The following is a 15067-nucleotide window of genomic DNA, read 5'->3' on the forward strand; positions in this document are numbered from 1 at the left end:
CAAACTTTTGTATGGTGTTCCTTTCCTTTTTTCACTCTAAAATTGTACACTAATCTTGTTTAAAATGTTGAAAAGAATGTTTCATCTTTAACATCATGACCCTTGGAGATCAGTTCATCTTCTACTCACTTAACTATTCACAGTAACAGAAATTTTGACTAGGGGTGTCCAAACTTTTGCATACCACTGTAGGTGGGATCGCTGCTGTTATCATTAGCATGTAAACTTGGCCTCATAAACTGATAATCATCAACTTCACTTTCTCAAAAGTCCAAATCAGTTTTCTAAATACTACAAAGGCCAGAAATGAGTCAACTTGCTATGATATCTCGATTTTTAGTGTTTGACTTCTTGCTTAACCCTTTATTGGTATTGGGGTAGATATTAAAATTGAGACTGTACATTAAGTATATTGCAAATAATTAACACTTGACAGTGTGATTTCACCCAAGATTATCCATCATTACTTTCTTAGCAATATTGGGTACAAGAAGTACAAGCATACATGAAGTAGCCAGCAATGCTAAAGAGAAAGAACAGCTCTTGGGCATAAAGTAAGAACTTGCTCTTGAAATGTAATGAAACAGGAATATCATATGTGAACATACTGCCATTCTCCAGAAACATTAATGACTAAGAGCACACAAAATGCTGGAGGAACTCAGCAGGCCAGGCAGCATCTATGGAAAATGTACAGCCAACATTTCAGGCCAAAACCCTTTGGGAGGACTACGGGTCTCGGCCAGAAACATCAACTGTACTTTTTTCCATAGATGATGCCTGGCCTGCTGAGTTCCTCCAGCATTTTGTTACTCAGATTTCCAGCAGCTGAAGATTTTCTCCTGTTAATGATTAATAGCATTGACTTTTTGTTATTTGGTTTTATTTATCTCTCTTCACCCATAGTCCATTTTTCCAAACTTAATTTTGTATTTAAATAAATTATTCAGAACAGATGATTATTCTCATTTGAAAATTAAAGGGCCAGTGGTTGTCAACAGAAATTTTGAGTCTTAAGATATGAGAATGGTCAATTTTGAAGCTCAGTTAAAAATGGGACAAGTCCCAATCTTCAAAAGAAAGTTTCTTGCCTTCCTAAACACAAGAAAGTCTGTTGGAAATCCGGAGCAGCACACACAAAATGCTGGTTAAGCAGCACTTAAGGAGAGTTGGTGTTTCAGGTCGAGAGCCTTTATCAGGAATTAGACCCTTCTTGCCTTTCGATTGCATTCACAATTATCTCCTGAAATATATCTGGTTATTTACAAACCCTATTTAATTTTCTCTTGACAACCATTCTAGAGGAATGTTCCTTGCTGTATAAAGGAATATTCATGATTTCTCTCTCAACTTGTGTTCATGAACATTTGACTCCCTAATCAAAGAAAGTTATTTGCCTTCATTAACTTTCACAATAGCATTTGTGGTTAAGAAAACTTTGTTAACTCCATCACCTTTTCCGATGAGCACTTTATGCATAGAATTCTGATACTTTGATTATTTTCTCTATTTCTCCACATAGCAAGGTCAACTTTATCCTTTCTAGCTGAAAAACCGTATTCACTACTTTTTGATCATTATCTCATACATGAATAGCATAACATTTTTGATTTACAATTTCAATGTTGGAATCCTATACACAAGATGGTTGGGTACATTTTACATGCACAGCAGGTATAAAATGACAAACTCTTTCTAAAAAAAATTGCCTTTCAACTGTGTGAATCACAACCTACAGCTTTGAATATGACTTTCAAACAAGAATCCAAGGTTCATTTAAAATGTTTCCTAAAAATGTTCAGAGTTCACAAGATACTTCAGCTGCATCAAAGTTCTTGTCAATACCTTTTTACAGAAAAAAGTTAAACACACCCAAGTTGATACAATATATATATATCATTTATTTTGCAGTTACGTGCAGTTTCTAATTTGGAACTGTTATGTCAAATGCTTCCAACTAAAGTGAACAAAAGCCTCAATTTGCTTGCAGATTAAACTGCAATATCTGCAAAAAATTACAATATTTGCCAAATATATATTTGCAAGTTAAGGTGGAATACATATCATAACATTGTCATTATGCACAAAACACAAATGCTTTAGTACTATAGAAGTACTATGACGTTTTTGATTTACAATTTCAATGTTGGAATCCTAAACACAGAAGGGTTGAGTACCACATTTTACAAGCACAACAGGTATAAAATGACAAATTCTTTCTAAAACAATTTCTAAGAAGTACTGTAACTTTCATGTTATAGTACTTCTACTATAACATGAAAGTTAAGTTCCTAAAAAATTAACCACACTATAATCAATGCATTTTGTGTAAAGTAAATAATATTCCCTAATCCATCAATAAGCAATTCACATAATGGAAGTCTCTGCTTGTGTCATGGGATTTGCTGTAAACAAGGGAACTTCATAAAATGGGTATCAAGACAAGCACGTGCATGCAACATTGAGACTTACATGGTAAAGTTTCTGCCCGGTTTTTCTGGATCATTATGCAGAGTTGTAGCACCAGTTGTGGCGCACTCTCCAGGAAGGTTTCCAGAAGGCGCAGCATATTCACATCTGCATACTCATACATCATGGCCCAGTAAAATCGGCGCTGGTGTTCGTTCTTCCTCCTGCTCTGAATGCCCAAGTACATTGTACGAATATACCTGAAATAAACACAAGATTGAAACACTTCAGAAATATTAGTATTCCAAATTAGACTAATTGATACATTCGGAATATGTGGGCTTTGGACAGTACTCTACCAAACTTGAATCAGTTATTGATCATGAACATTGTTGGAGGTTAATGGCGGGAATATGGGAGAGCAATGCGTGGAATTCCAATCATTTTTCCTGTCCTGAATGGTTGAGCAGCAGAAGAAAGCCCTGGAAAACATGGTGCCCATACAAAGTGAAGACTACTTGATGCACCATCAATAACTCTCGGAGACGTGAGGCGAGATAGGCTTTTATTAGCTGGAAGAAAGCACTGTCAGCAACAAGAGACCATCATACAACATCCTGGAGACTGAGGGAGGAGCAGTGCCTCCAATCGCCTTTATACAGGGGTCTGTGGGAGGAGCCACAGGAGCAGTCAGTGGGGGGGGGGGGCATGTCCAGACAGGTACATGTAGTTCACCACACTAATTAAATATTACCTTTAATAGTACCGTGGTTGTGAACCCACATTTGCAATTTTAACAAAGAGGAAAGAATAGACTTCTTATGTTAGCCCCAGACACTGAGCAGCCTAATCAGTACTCTTAGGGACCACTTAGATAAGATGCATTCATCCTATAACGTCTACAGGCAGTGTCTTTTTATCATTCATCCCTCCCCACTTAAGATCTCTTTCCAGAACAACTCAATGTAGAAAGCACTAAGCATCTCAGACACCATAGTCGATGAACTGTTGAAGAGCCTCAGTTTGGAATTGCATTGTCCAGCAATATTCACATGATTGTTGTTTAAATATTATGGGTGAATTATCCATTCTGAACCAAAGTTGAACATTTCTAATGCAAGATTAATCATGCAAGTTTTTCTGTGATTAGCCAGTGTTCACTTCTGCCCTCTGAAAAAGCATCACATAATTAACTAGTACTCATCCTCACCACCACTTAGACTGCCTACATTTTTGTGACAAATAATTTACATCAGGCAATTTCTCATAATCATTTGCCATCTCCTAATCAATTACGAAGGTGGTATTTACAAGATGCTGATTGAAGGTATTTCATTAGGTTTCTTGCATCTCATTAAGGTGTGATTAACTTAATGACTCTGCATTTAGCATTTTCAAAGCTTTGTTGAATTCAGATAAATTGAAGCATTTATTAAATGTATTTTGGGAGCAAAGGAACTTAAGAGTCAGGAATAGGTCCTTCATCCCTTTGATTTCCTCCATTCTTCTGTTGCATTGGACATAAACTGCACATCAGCTTCACGGAGTAGATTTGCCTCAAAGTCTTATACAGCAAAACTGTCAGGCAAGAAAGTTTTAATTGTCTCAGGATCCAATGCATTTTCAGGAAATGATTTTTCCTCTGCTTTACTTGAAAAAAGTACTCTTGTTCCTAAATGGCTGAGCAATAATTTTTAAGAATACATTCCTCATTCCTGATTTCTCCATCAAAGATAAATTCTTTGCATCTACCCTGCCAAATCCTGTAACATTTTAAACATATGTCAAATAAGCCATCAGTCTTATCTACACATAGTCTTTGGTAAGAAAGTACGACAGACAATTTATGCAATATTTTCAGTTGATTTGTGCCTGCTCGAGATGGCCTCAGGAAGGTTCTGCATCTTGTCATGACGAAGTAATGGGGAACAAAGAAATAGCAGATGAACTTAATGGATACTTTGCATCAGTCTTCACTGTGGAAGACACTAGCAGCGTGTCAGGGGCAGGAGTGAATATTGTTGCTATTACAAAGGTAAAAATACGATGCAAACTAAAAGGTCTTAAGGTGGATAAGTCAACTGAACAAGATGGACTACATTCAGGGAGCCAAGAAAAATTGCTGAAGAGATAACAGATGCCTTAGTCATGATCTTTCAAGAATCACTTGATTCCGGCATGGTACCGGAGGACTGGCATATTGCAAATGTCACTCCACTCTTTAAGAACAGAGGAGGGCAAAAGAAAGGAAATTATAGGCCAGTTAGCCTAACCTTAGTGGCTGGGTAAGAGATGGAGTCTATTATTAAGGATGAGGTTTCAGGGTTCTTGGAGACTAATGATAAAATAAGTCAAAGTCAGCATGGTTTCTGTGAAGGGAAATCTTGCCTGACAAATCTGTCGGAGTTCCTTGAGGAAGTAACAAGCAGGTGGACAAAGGAGAGGCAGCGGATGTCATTGACTTGGATTTTTAGAAGACATTTGATAAGGTGCCACACATGAGGCTGCTTAACAAGATAAAATCCTATGCCGTGACAGGGAAGATACTGGCATGGATCGAGGTATTGCTGACAGGCCGGAGGTAGCGAGTGGGAATAACAGGGCCTCTTCTGTTGGCAGCCGGTGACTAGTGGTGTTCCTCTGGATCAGTATTGGGACCAATACTCTTTGCATTATTTGCCAGTGAGTTGGATAATGGAATTGATGGATTTAGCAAAGTTAGCGGATGATACAAAGATAGTGGAGAGGTAAGTAGTGCTGAGGAAGCAATGTGATTGGAGCAGGACTTAGACGAATTAAAAGAATGGACAAAAAAGTGGCAGAAGGAATACTGTATGATAACGCATTTGGGTAAGAGGAACATTAGTGCTGGTTATTAACTAAATGGGAAAAGTTTCAAACATCAGAGGTGCAGAGGGACTTAGGAGACCTCGTGCAAGACTCCCTGAAGGTTAATTTACAGGTTGAGTCTGTGGTTGAGGTTGAAGGCAAATGCAATGTTGGCATTTATTTCAAGTGGAATAGAATATAAAAGCAAGGAGATAATAAGACACTAGTCAGGGCACTGTATTGTCAACAGTTTTGGACCCCATAACTCAGAAATAAAGTGTGGTCATCGGAGATGGTGCCGAGGAAGTTCACAAGGATGATTCCAGGAATGAAGGGGTTAACATAAGAGGAGTGCTTGGCTGCTATGGGCCTGTACCCACTGGAACTTAGGAGAATACAGGGGGATCTCATTGAATCCTACTGAATGTTAAAATGACTAGACAGGGTGGATGTGGAGAGAATGTTTCGTATGGTGGGGGTATCCAGAACTAGAGGGCACAGCCTCAAAATTGAGGGGTGACCTTTTAGAACAGAGGTAAGGAGGATTTTTTTTTTAGCCGAAGAGTGGTGAATCTGTGGAATTCTCTGCCACACGCTGCAGTGGAGTCCACGTCCATGGGTATATTTAAGGGAGAAGTTGATCGTTTCCTAATTGGTCAGGCATCAGAGGATATGGTGAGAAGGCAGGTGTACGAGGTTTGATCTGGGATCAGCCGTAATGGAATGGCAGAGCTAACTCGATGGGTTGAAATGCCTAATTCTGCTCCTATGTCTTATGATTTTATCGTCTTATGGTCATACATTGTTCAGTAAATGTGTGAAATTACACCAAAATCTCATGTGTGAAAGTGTGAAGATTTCTGAGCTGTTGACACATTGGATCTTAAAGCTGTTCACCTTTTCCACATCAATGAGGACTGGTGCATACTCACTGATTTCCCCTTCTTAAATGCCAGAGTAAAACACCACTCAACCCACTCCTGTATGTCTCTTCATCACCATCTGTGATTCTGCTAACAACAGTAACATTTGCATAGAGTGATCACGATGCCATTAACTTCAAAGTAAATATGGAAAAAGATAGGTCTCGACCCACAGGTCGAGATTCTAAATTGGAGAAAGACCATTTTGGATGGTATCAAAAAGGATCCGGTTAGTGTGCATTGGGACAAGCTGTTTTTTGGCAAAGGTTTACTTAGTAATTGGAAGGCCAAAAGTGAAACTTTGAGAGTACAAAGCTTATATGTCCCTGTCATAATAAAAGATAAAGACAATAGGTTTAGGGAACTCGAGGTGCAGACTCGAGGGGCCGAATGGTCTACTTCTGCACCTATTGTCTATTGGAACCTTGGTTTTCAGGAGGTACTGATGCTCTGTTTAAGAGAAAAAAAGGCGGTGCATAACAGGTATGGGCACTAGGAACAAAAGAGATATTTATGGAGTATAAGAAATGCAAAAGAGATGGGAGAGATCTCAAATGGATCTTCCATTGATTTTTTGCATCTGTGCTTACTCAGGAGATGGACACTGAGTCTACTGAAGTGAGGCAAAGCAGCATCAACTTCATGGACCTTATGCAGATTGCATAGGAGGTGTTTGCTGTCTTGAGGCAAATTCGGGTAGGTAACTCCCCAGAGCCTGACAAGGTTCCCTCGGAAACAAGTGCAAAGTTTGCAGGGACCTGAGCAGAGATATTTATATCATCCTTAGCAACAGGTGAGGTACTGGAGGATTGGAGAATAGTTAATGTTGTTCTGCTGTTTAAGAAATGATCTAAAAATAAACCAGGAGAATATAGGCTGGTGAGCCTGACATCAGTATTGGGAAAGTTATTGGAAGGTATTCTGAGGGACCAGATATTTGAGTATTTGGTTAGACATGGACTAATTAGGGATAGTCAGCATGGCTTTGTGTGTGTGGTAGGTAGTGTCTAACCAAGCTCATAAAGATTTTTGAGGAAGTTACCAGGCAAATTGATGAAGGCAGGTCAGTGGATGTTGTCTACATGTGCTTTAGCAAGGCATTTGACGAGGTCCCACATGGGAGGTTGTTGAGTAGTTTCAGTTGTTCAGCATTCAAGAAGAAGTAGTAAATTGGATTAGACATTGGCCTTGTTGGTGAAGCCAGTGAGTGGTTGTAGATGGTTGCCTCTCTAATGGGAGGCCTGTGACTAGTGGAGTGTCATAGTGTTCAGTGCTGGGCCTGTTGCTGTTTGACATCTATATCAATGATTCAGATGATAATGGGGTTAACTTGATCAGCAAACTTGCGGATGACACCAAGATTAAGGCTGTCGTGGAGTAGTGGACAGTGAAGCCTATCAGAGCTTGCAGTGGGAACCATCTGGAAAAATAGGGTAGAAAATGGCAGATGGAAGTTAATGCAGAGAAGTGTGAAGTGTTGCACTTTGGGAGGACCAGCTAGGGTAGTCTTACATGGTGAGAGGTTGGGCACAGAGGAGTGTGGTAGAAAACACAGATCTGGAATACAGGACCATAATTTATTAAAAGTGGTAGCACAGGTAGACAGGGACATAAAGAAAGTTTCTGGCACGTTGGCTTCATAAACCGAAGTATTGAGTACAGGAGATGGGACGTTGAAGTTGTATAAGACATTGGTGAGGCCTAATTTAGAATATTGTGTGCAGTTTTGGTCACCTACCTACAGAAAAAAATGTAAATAAGGTTGAAAGAGTACAGAGAAAATTCACAAGGATGTTGTGGGGTCTGGAGGATCTGAGTCATAAGGAAAGATTGAACATGTTAGGACTTTATTCCTTGGAATGTAGAAGACTGAAGGGAGATTTGATAGAGATATACAAAATTATGAAGGGTATAGATAGGGTAAGTGCAAGCAGGTTTTTCTGCTGTGGTTGGGTGGGACTACAATGAGAGTTGATAGGTTAAGGGTGAAAGGTGAAAAGTTTAAGGGAACATGGGGTAAAATGCCTTCACTCAGAGGGTTGTGAGTGTGTGGAATGAGCTGGCAACACGAGTGGTGCATGCGAGCTCGATTTCAATGTTTAAGAAAAGTTTCAATAGATACATGGATGGCAGGGGTATGGAAAGTTATGGTTCCCTGTGCAGGTTGATTGGAGTAGGCAGTTTAAATGATTCAGCATGAACTAGATGGGCTGAATGGCCTGATTCCATGCTGTACTTTTCTATAATTCTATGACCCATTGGAAAATTTGTAGATCTGTTGGACATATGCTGTCATGTAGTCACAGCAACAGAGAGAGTAGAGCAGGATGTTAAACACACACCCTAAGGTGTGCCTATGCTGATGGTCATTGAGGAGGATATTCTTCTGCCTGCTGATTAGCCTGACACTTCTGATCCCAAAGCACTAATCCACCCAGCCAACTTCTGATCTACCTCAGTTCAGATATCTCCATCACAGGGCACCCAGCACCCATACTCACTGTTCTGGATGACAGGATTTTCACAGGGCAATGCCTACTCATTAGTACATCAAACTTTTCAAACATTGGGCATCAAGGAAAATGTTTGTTGGTCTGCTGATTAAAGTCAGGAAATCCCTGCCTTAGTAAGGCTGGGCCGGCGTGTAGAAGTACTGAGGTAAGGTTGTTGGTGGTTGGGTGTTCTGGGTTCTCGGAATCTCTTTTGACAGCTGCCATTTGTTCTGTGCGGCACAGCAGAAGTCACTTCCATGTAGCACAGCTCCCTCTTGAACAGATTTCCTCCAGGTCTATCTACTGGGTGCACTGTCTTCCCAGTTTTTAGATGTAAAGTTGAATTTCTTCAGGCTGATTTTAATGTTGTCCTTTGCCCACCAGGGGCTCGCAGACCTTCCTTCAACTGAATGACATGACCTATCCAGCGGAGTTGTTACCGTGGTGGAGATGCTGCTCACGTTGGCCTCCTCCAGTACACTGGTGTTAGTGCGTCTGTCCTTCCAGCTGATCCTCAAACCTTCTGTAAAGCTCCTGTGCTCCAGGGCTTTCAGGTATCTACTGTAGGTGATCCATGAGTCTGCTCCATACAATACTGTAGGAAGGCTGGCTGCTCTGTAGACCAAAAGTTTTGTTTGAACCCATAGGTCATGGTCTTCAAAGCCTCTTTTCCTCAATCCTGCATAGGTTCCACTAATACTACTTAGCCAGTGGGTTGATCTCTGAGTCAATGTCTGCTTTTGAGAAGGGAATGCTGCCAAGATTAGGAAAATGCTTTACACTTTCAAGGGGGCTATCATCAACCTTTATGGAGGGCTGGGTAAAGAGTTGGTTGGGCAGTTGCTGATATGGGTCCTGTCTTTTTCAATAGTCAAAACAAAACCCAGGGCTCTATGTGTCTGGGCAAAGGCGTTCAGGGTACAATGAAGGTCTTCTTCACAGTTGCACTGTGTCAGCTGCCTACTGAAGCTCCATCAGAGTGGTGGTGCTGACCTTGCTCTTGGCCTTGAACCAGTTGAGTTTGAAAAACCCGTTGTCCGTTCTATACACAATTGGGATTTCTTGCAGCAGGTCCTGGCCACTGAGGTGAAATATGTCAGCAATAAAAAAAACATCCCTTGATAGCATATGCCAGAGAGCTTGGCAAACTGCTGTACCGAATGCTGTTGTCAAATCCATGAAACCCAAGTACAGGCAGTACATGGGTTACGAACGAGTTCCGTTCCTGAGTCCGTCGTTAACCCTGATTTGTACTAAGTCAGAACAAGTACATCCGGTATTATTTAGCGTTGGGTAGTCAAATGTTTGTCATAGTATGTAGCATATATTTTACCCTACTATGCATATAAAACACTTAAGAAACGTACGTATTTCAATCATTAAGCCACTGCGTTGCTAAGTAATAATTGTAGCTTTCTTCGGGTCAGGGCCTTTCACATGCGCCATTATTCTCACTTTATCCTTTACCTGTATCCTTTAAAGTTGTTCCGATCGTTGACCGACTATAACCTAAAGCTTTTCCAATGACCGATGGCATTTCACTTCTTTCCAATCACTTTATTTTTTCCATTTTATTTTCAATAGCGATCATTTTATGTGAACAGAACAGAAAACTGTGGATTTTATGTTCTATCGCTGAGCAGCAGTGAACCGTCTGATTGGCCTGTCAGAGTTCTCTTTAGGAACTAGTTGACATGCTCAGCATTTCTGATCTGGCTTCTGGCTATTGTTCAGGATCTCACTTAATAAAAAAAATACAGCAGCAGTCATGGGCGGCGGGTCTTGTGCTGCTCTGGGTCCTAAAATCCACCTGCACTGAGACAGGTTAAATGGGACAAGTTGCTGACTGGAAAAGGGTGGGGTGGGGGGAGGTCAGGGTGAATCTTGCTAAGAAATATTTAAGCCAAGTCCAAAGTTACCCACTCAGCACAGCGTTAACGGCAATGACTTAAAGTGGAGGACGGCGTCGTGATCTGACTTAAAATGGCGGACAGCGTTCTCTTCCCTCCGTTCGTAAGTATGAGTTGTCTGTGAGTCAGACGTTCGTAACTTGGGGACTGCCTGTACAAGGGTTGCCTTTGTTCACAGCAGGTTGTACAGGAGCCTAAAGACCCACACACAATGTCTTAGGAACAGCTTACTCCCCTCTGCCCTCAGATTTCTGAATGGTCCATGATCCCATGAGCAGTTCCTCACTATTCCTCTTTTGCACTATTTAGTTATTCGTTTAATTGTAGTGTTTCTATGTCTTGCACTGTATTGCTTGCCACAAAACAACAAATTTCATGACATATGTCAGTGATAATGAATCTGATTCTGCTTCTGGTTTGTATTCAATAGCTTGTCCTGGTCCACACAGATGTCCCAGCCAAGAAAGCACACCAGCATCTTTACTTCATTAGGAGACTTTTGTATGTACCCATTGATATACACCTCAGAAAGCATCCTATCTGTATGGCAACTGCTTCAAAAAGGATAGCAATCATACTAGTGCCTCAGCGACTGTCACCCATTAGCATTCACATTTACTGTAACGAGGTGATGTGAGAAGCTTGGCATGGGCAGTGTAAACTTCTGCCTGAGGAAGAAGCTGAACCCATTGCAATTCATTACCACTGTAACAGACCTACGGCAGGCACAATCTCACAGGGTCTTCAGTCAGTTTCAGAGCACCTAGATAAGCACAAATTTGTCATGCTGCTGTCTATCAATTACAGCTCCATATTCAGTACCATCATCAGCAAACCCCCCCCCAGCCCCCAGTACTAATCATCAAGCTTCAGACCCTGTGCCTCTGTACCTCTCTCTGCAAGTAGATCCTCAATTTCTTTACTGAAAAACCACAGTCAGTGTGTATCAGTCATAACATCTCCACTTAGCTGACAATCAACAAAAGGCCATCTCAAGGATGCATGCTTAGCTCATTGCCTTACTCTACATCGTGACAGTGCAGCTGAAGTGCCCTCTATGGATTCACAGATGACATCTCTGTTGTTGGTAGGATCTCAGATGACGATGGGAGTGAATGAGATTGATTGGTTAAGTAGTGTTGTGACTACAACCTTGCATTCAATGTCAGAACAACCAAGGAGTTGATTGTGGAAAGCAAAGTTGGGAGTACACACTCCAGTCAGCGGTGGAAAGGGTGAGCAGCCTGAAGCTCCCGAGCACTAGCATCTCAGGGGATCTATCTTGGGTCCCAATCACAAAGTCGACAGTCCAGCGGTTCTACTTCATTAGAAGTTTGGGGAGATTTAGTATGTAACCAAAGACTCTTTACAAATTTCTATAGCTGTAGAGCGGAGAGCATTTTGACTGGTTGGATCACAGCTTGGTATAGAGGCTCCAATGCATAGGATTACAAAAGGTGCAAACAGCTTCATCACGGACACAACCCCCTCCCCCATGGCACCACTGAGTACCTCTTCAAGAGGTAGTGGTTCTGGAAGTGGACCATCACCAAGAACCTTCACCACCTGGGACATGCCCTCTTCTCATCACTACTGACAGGGAGGAGGTACAGCAGTCTGAAGACCTTCCCAATAATTCAAAAATAGCTTCTTCCTTTCTGCCATCAGAGTTCTCAATGATCCATGAGCCCATGAACAATACCTTATTATTATTATTATTGTCCATACATGGCCTCCTCTACTGCCATGATGAGGCCAAACTCAGGTTGGAGGAGCAACACCTCATATACCGTCTGGGTAGTCTCCAGCTCCTTGGTATGAACACTGAATTCTCCAACTTCTGGTAATTCCCTCCCTCTCCCTTCCCCCATCCCAGTTTCACTCTGTCTCCTCTTCCAGCTGCTTATCACCTCTCTCATGATTCTGCCTTCTTCTACTACACATAGTGCTTTCCCCTTACATTCCTTCTTCACCTCTCCTGCCTATCCCCTCCGTGCTTCCCCTCCCCCAACCCTTGATCTTTCCTCTGATTGGTTTTTCACCAGGCACCTTCCATCCTCCCCCCACCTTCTTTATAGGGCCCCTGCCCCCTCCTTCTTCAGTCCTGACAAAGGGTCAGCCCGAAACATTGGCTGTTCATTTCAACGGATGCTGCCTGACCTGCTGAGTTCATCCAGCTTGTTTGTACATCTTGATTTGACCACAGTATCTGCAGTGTACTTTGTGTTTACTATACCTTAGTATTAGCTTTTGCCTGCACCATGTTTATTTTTGAAATTCATAGTAATTTTATACCTTTACACTGCACTGATGCTGCAGACCAACACATTTCATGTCTTGCAAGACTGTGATAATTCATCTGACTCTGATTTTGATTTGGATTTGCCCAAGAATGCAGGAAACTACAGAAAACTGTGGACACACTGTTCAGTGATAACAGGTTTGGTACATGTCACCTAATTCTGGAATGCTTCATTTTCAACATTTATCCCATATCCCCACATGACCAACCTCTCATTTGAATTGCCATTTGAAACATCACTGCATTTGCTTGCCTAGGCTACACCAACAGCAACTCAAATTTTCAGCCTCTACTGCAAAGAAAGACAAGGACTACAAGTGGGGTGCGCAGCACAGCATTGCTTGCAGATTACCCCCCCATTTACACATCGTCCCAATTTAGAAAAGCATCCTTCACCAAGGGAGGGTGTGTCTCCAGCGTTTAAAGAAGGTAATTTACCACCACTTTCCCAAATAGTTCGGGTTGTCCGCTTTCACAAGGTGCATGAATGAGCTCACATTGTCAAGCTAGCCTCACTTGTCTGCAGTCTTCGGTTTCAATAAAATTGTGCAGGTAATCAATTGGAATACTACTTCAATATATTTTGCATTTATTTGTATGTTGGTGGTTGAAGTAATTAGATTCATTCTAACCCTATTCAGTTAGTAGTTTCTGCTCCAGGATACTGAGACAGATCTTTGTATTAATGATGGCTCTTTGTTAATTATTGACAATTTTATTTCACACGTGAGTTAACGCACTGTTCTGTGTGTGAAAGATGTAACGCGTTACTAACAATAGAATAAATTTGACATACCATTACTTAAAGGGAACCAATAACAGCGGTGGGCTGAGATGAAACGTGGTGTGATGGTGGAATCTAGGATTTCTTCTGGCATATAGAGCATTGAAACAATGAACGAATCAGCTGATTGAGTATCTAAGATACAGGAATCTACTTGGAGTACACAAACTGCTTTCTCCATGGATTTGCAAAAGCAGATGGAGTTCTCAATGGGGATAATTGAAGGGTGTAATCCTTTTTGTTGACTTACTAGCCAAAACTTTTCAGTCGCCAAATATCTAAGTGAGGCCAATGACAACATACTTTTCATTGATATAGACAGACATATTTTCTAAAAGTAGCGCTGTATTTAAAGAAGAGGTAAGAAAATTAAAATATGACAAAACATGATACATTTCAATTCTCTTGTCATTTTTAAAATGCATTTTATCAACTGAGTATTTTCAGTTAATTAATTAATATTCTTATTTATTTAGGTGCATGCATAGTCATTTAGAGTAATTAATATGGCATGCATTGCAAAAGTAATTACTACATGGAAATCCCCCCAATTACATCTGCTGATCTCATTGGGATAACTAAAGCCACTTTCAGTCTCTTTGCTCTGTGATCTTTGCCACAGTGCAGCAATGGAAAATAAATTATGCCCCACATCTGGAAGACAGGTTGATGGCTAATTGTCATACTTACTTCAGCAGCTAATGTCAATAGCCCCACTAATAGGTCTTTATCAAACTGCGCGTAGAGATATACTATTTACTTCCATTGGGACGCGCAGCCCTAGGAAATGGTATGTTAATCTCTATCTCAGGAATTCCAACTCCTCCGGTACAAATGAATGGAACAGAGGTGCCCATAGTCTGTCTGCACTCCAGCTTAACAAAAAGACAGGAGTAAATTCATTAGACCAATAAATTCATCTGTACATCAATAGCATTAAACCCAGAAGACATGGGGATCCAATGTGTGTCCATGCAGCGCACCTGGGAAGTGGCATTCAGTTTTGACTGTAAACAATATCTTGTCTGTATGCGGTCTTTTTTTTTAAGTTTGGTGCTGATTGAATAGTGATTATTAATACTACAGCACCTTCTGACTCACTCATTAAATGTCATGACACATGCCCTCAGAGGGTGCCCAACAGTATGCCCGGAAGTCTCTGGTGCATTCTGGACAGAGAGCTGCAAAATAAACTCAGCTGTGCATGGATGCTATCTGCTCCTCCCTCCCTTCCCCCACAACCTCAGCCTTTCACTGGACACAGCAGGTGGGAAGGTGGAAGTCTGTTCTCTGTGCCAGGATCAAAGTGTAGCTCCAGCGACACGGTGGCAACAGAAATCTTAGTCAGCAGTGAGCCATGTAAGCTGGGAAAGGCGGAGGAAAAATATTCCGTTTTCTCACATGTTCGGTCAAGGTGA

General features: G+C 41.2%; 1 protein-coding gene across 1 annotated transcript in view; it reads right to left on the reverse strand.

The window, feature by feature from the left end:
• Positions 1-15067, reverse strand: part of xkr6b (XK, Kell blood group complex subunit-related family, member 6b) — a 498270-nt gene that overhangs the window by 64404 nt on the left and 418799 nt on the right. Inside the window, exon 2 of the mRNA XM_059981653.1 lies at positions 2473-2669. Within this exon, the coding sequence (XP_059837636.1) occupies positions 2473-2669 (197 nt within the window). The remainder of the gene's footprint in view (positions 1-2472; positions 2670-15067) is intronic.

Source organism: Hypanus sabinus, chromosome 10 (assembly GCF_030144855.1).
Source record: "Hypanus sabinus isolate sHypSab1 chromosome 10, sHypSab1.hap1, whole genome shotgun sequence".
Lineage (NCBI taxonomy): Eukaryota > Metazoa > Chordata > Chondrichthyes > Myliobatiformes > Dasyatidae > Hypanus > Hypanus sabinus.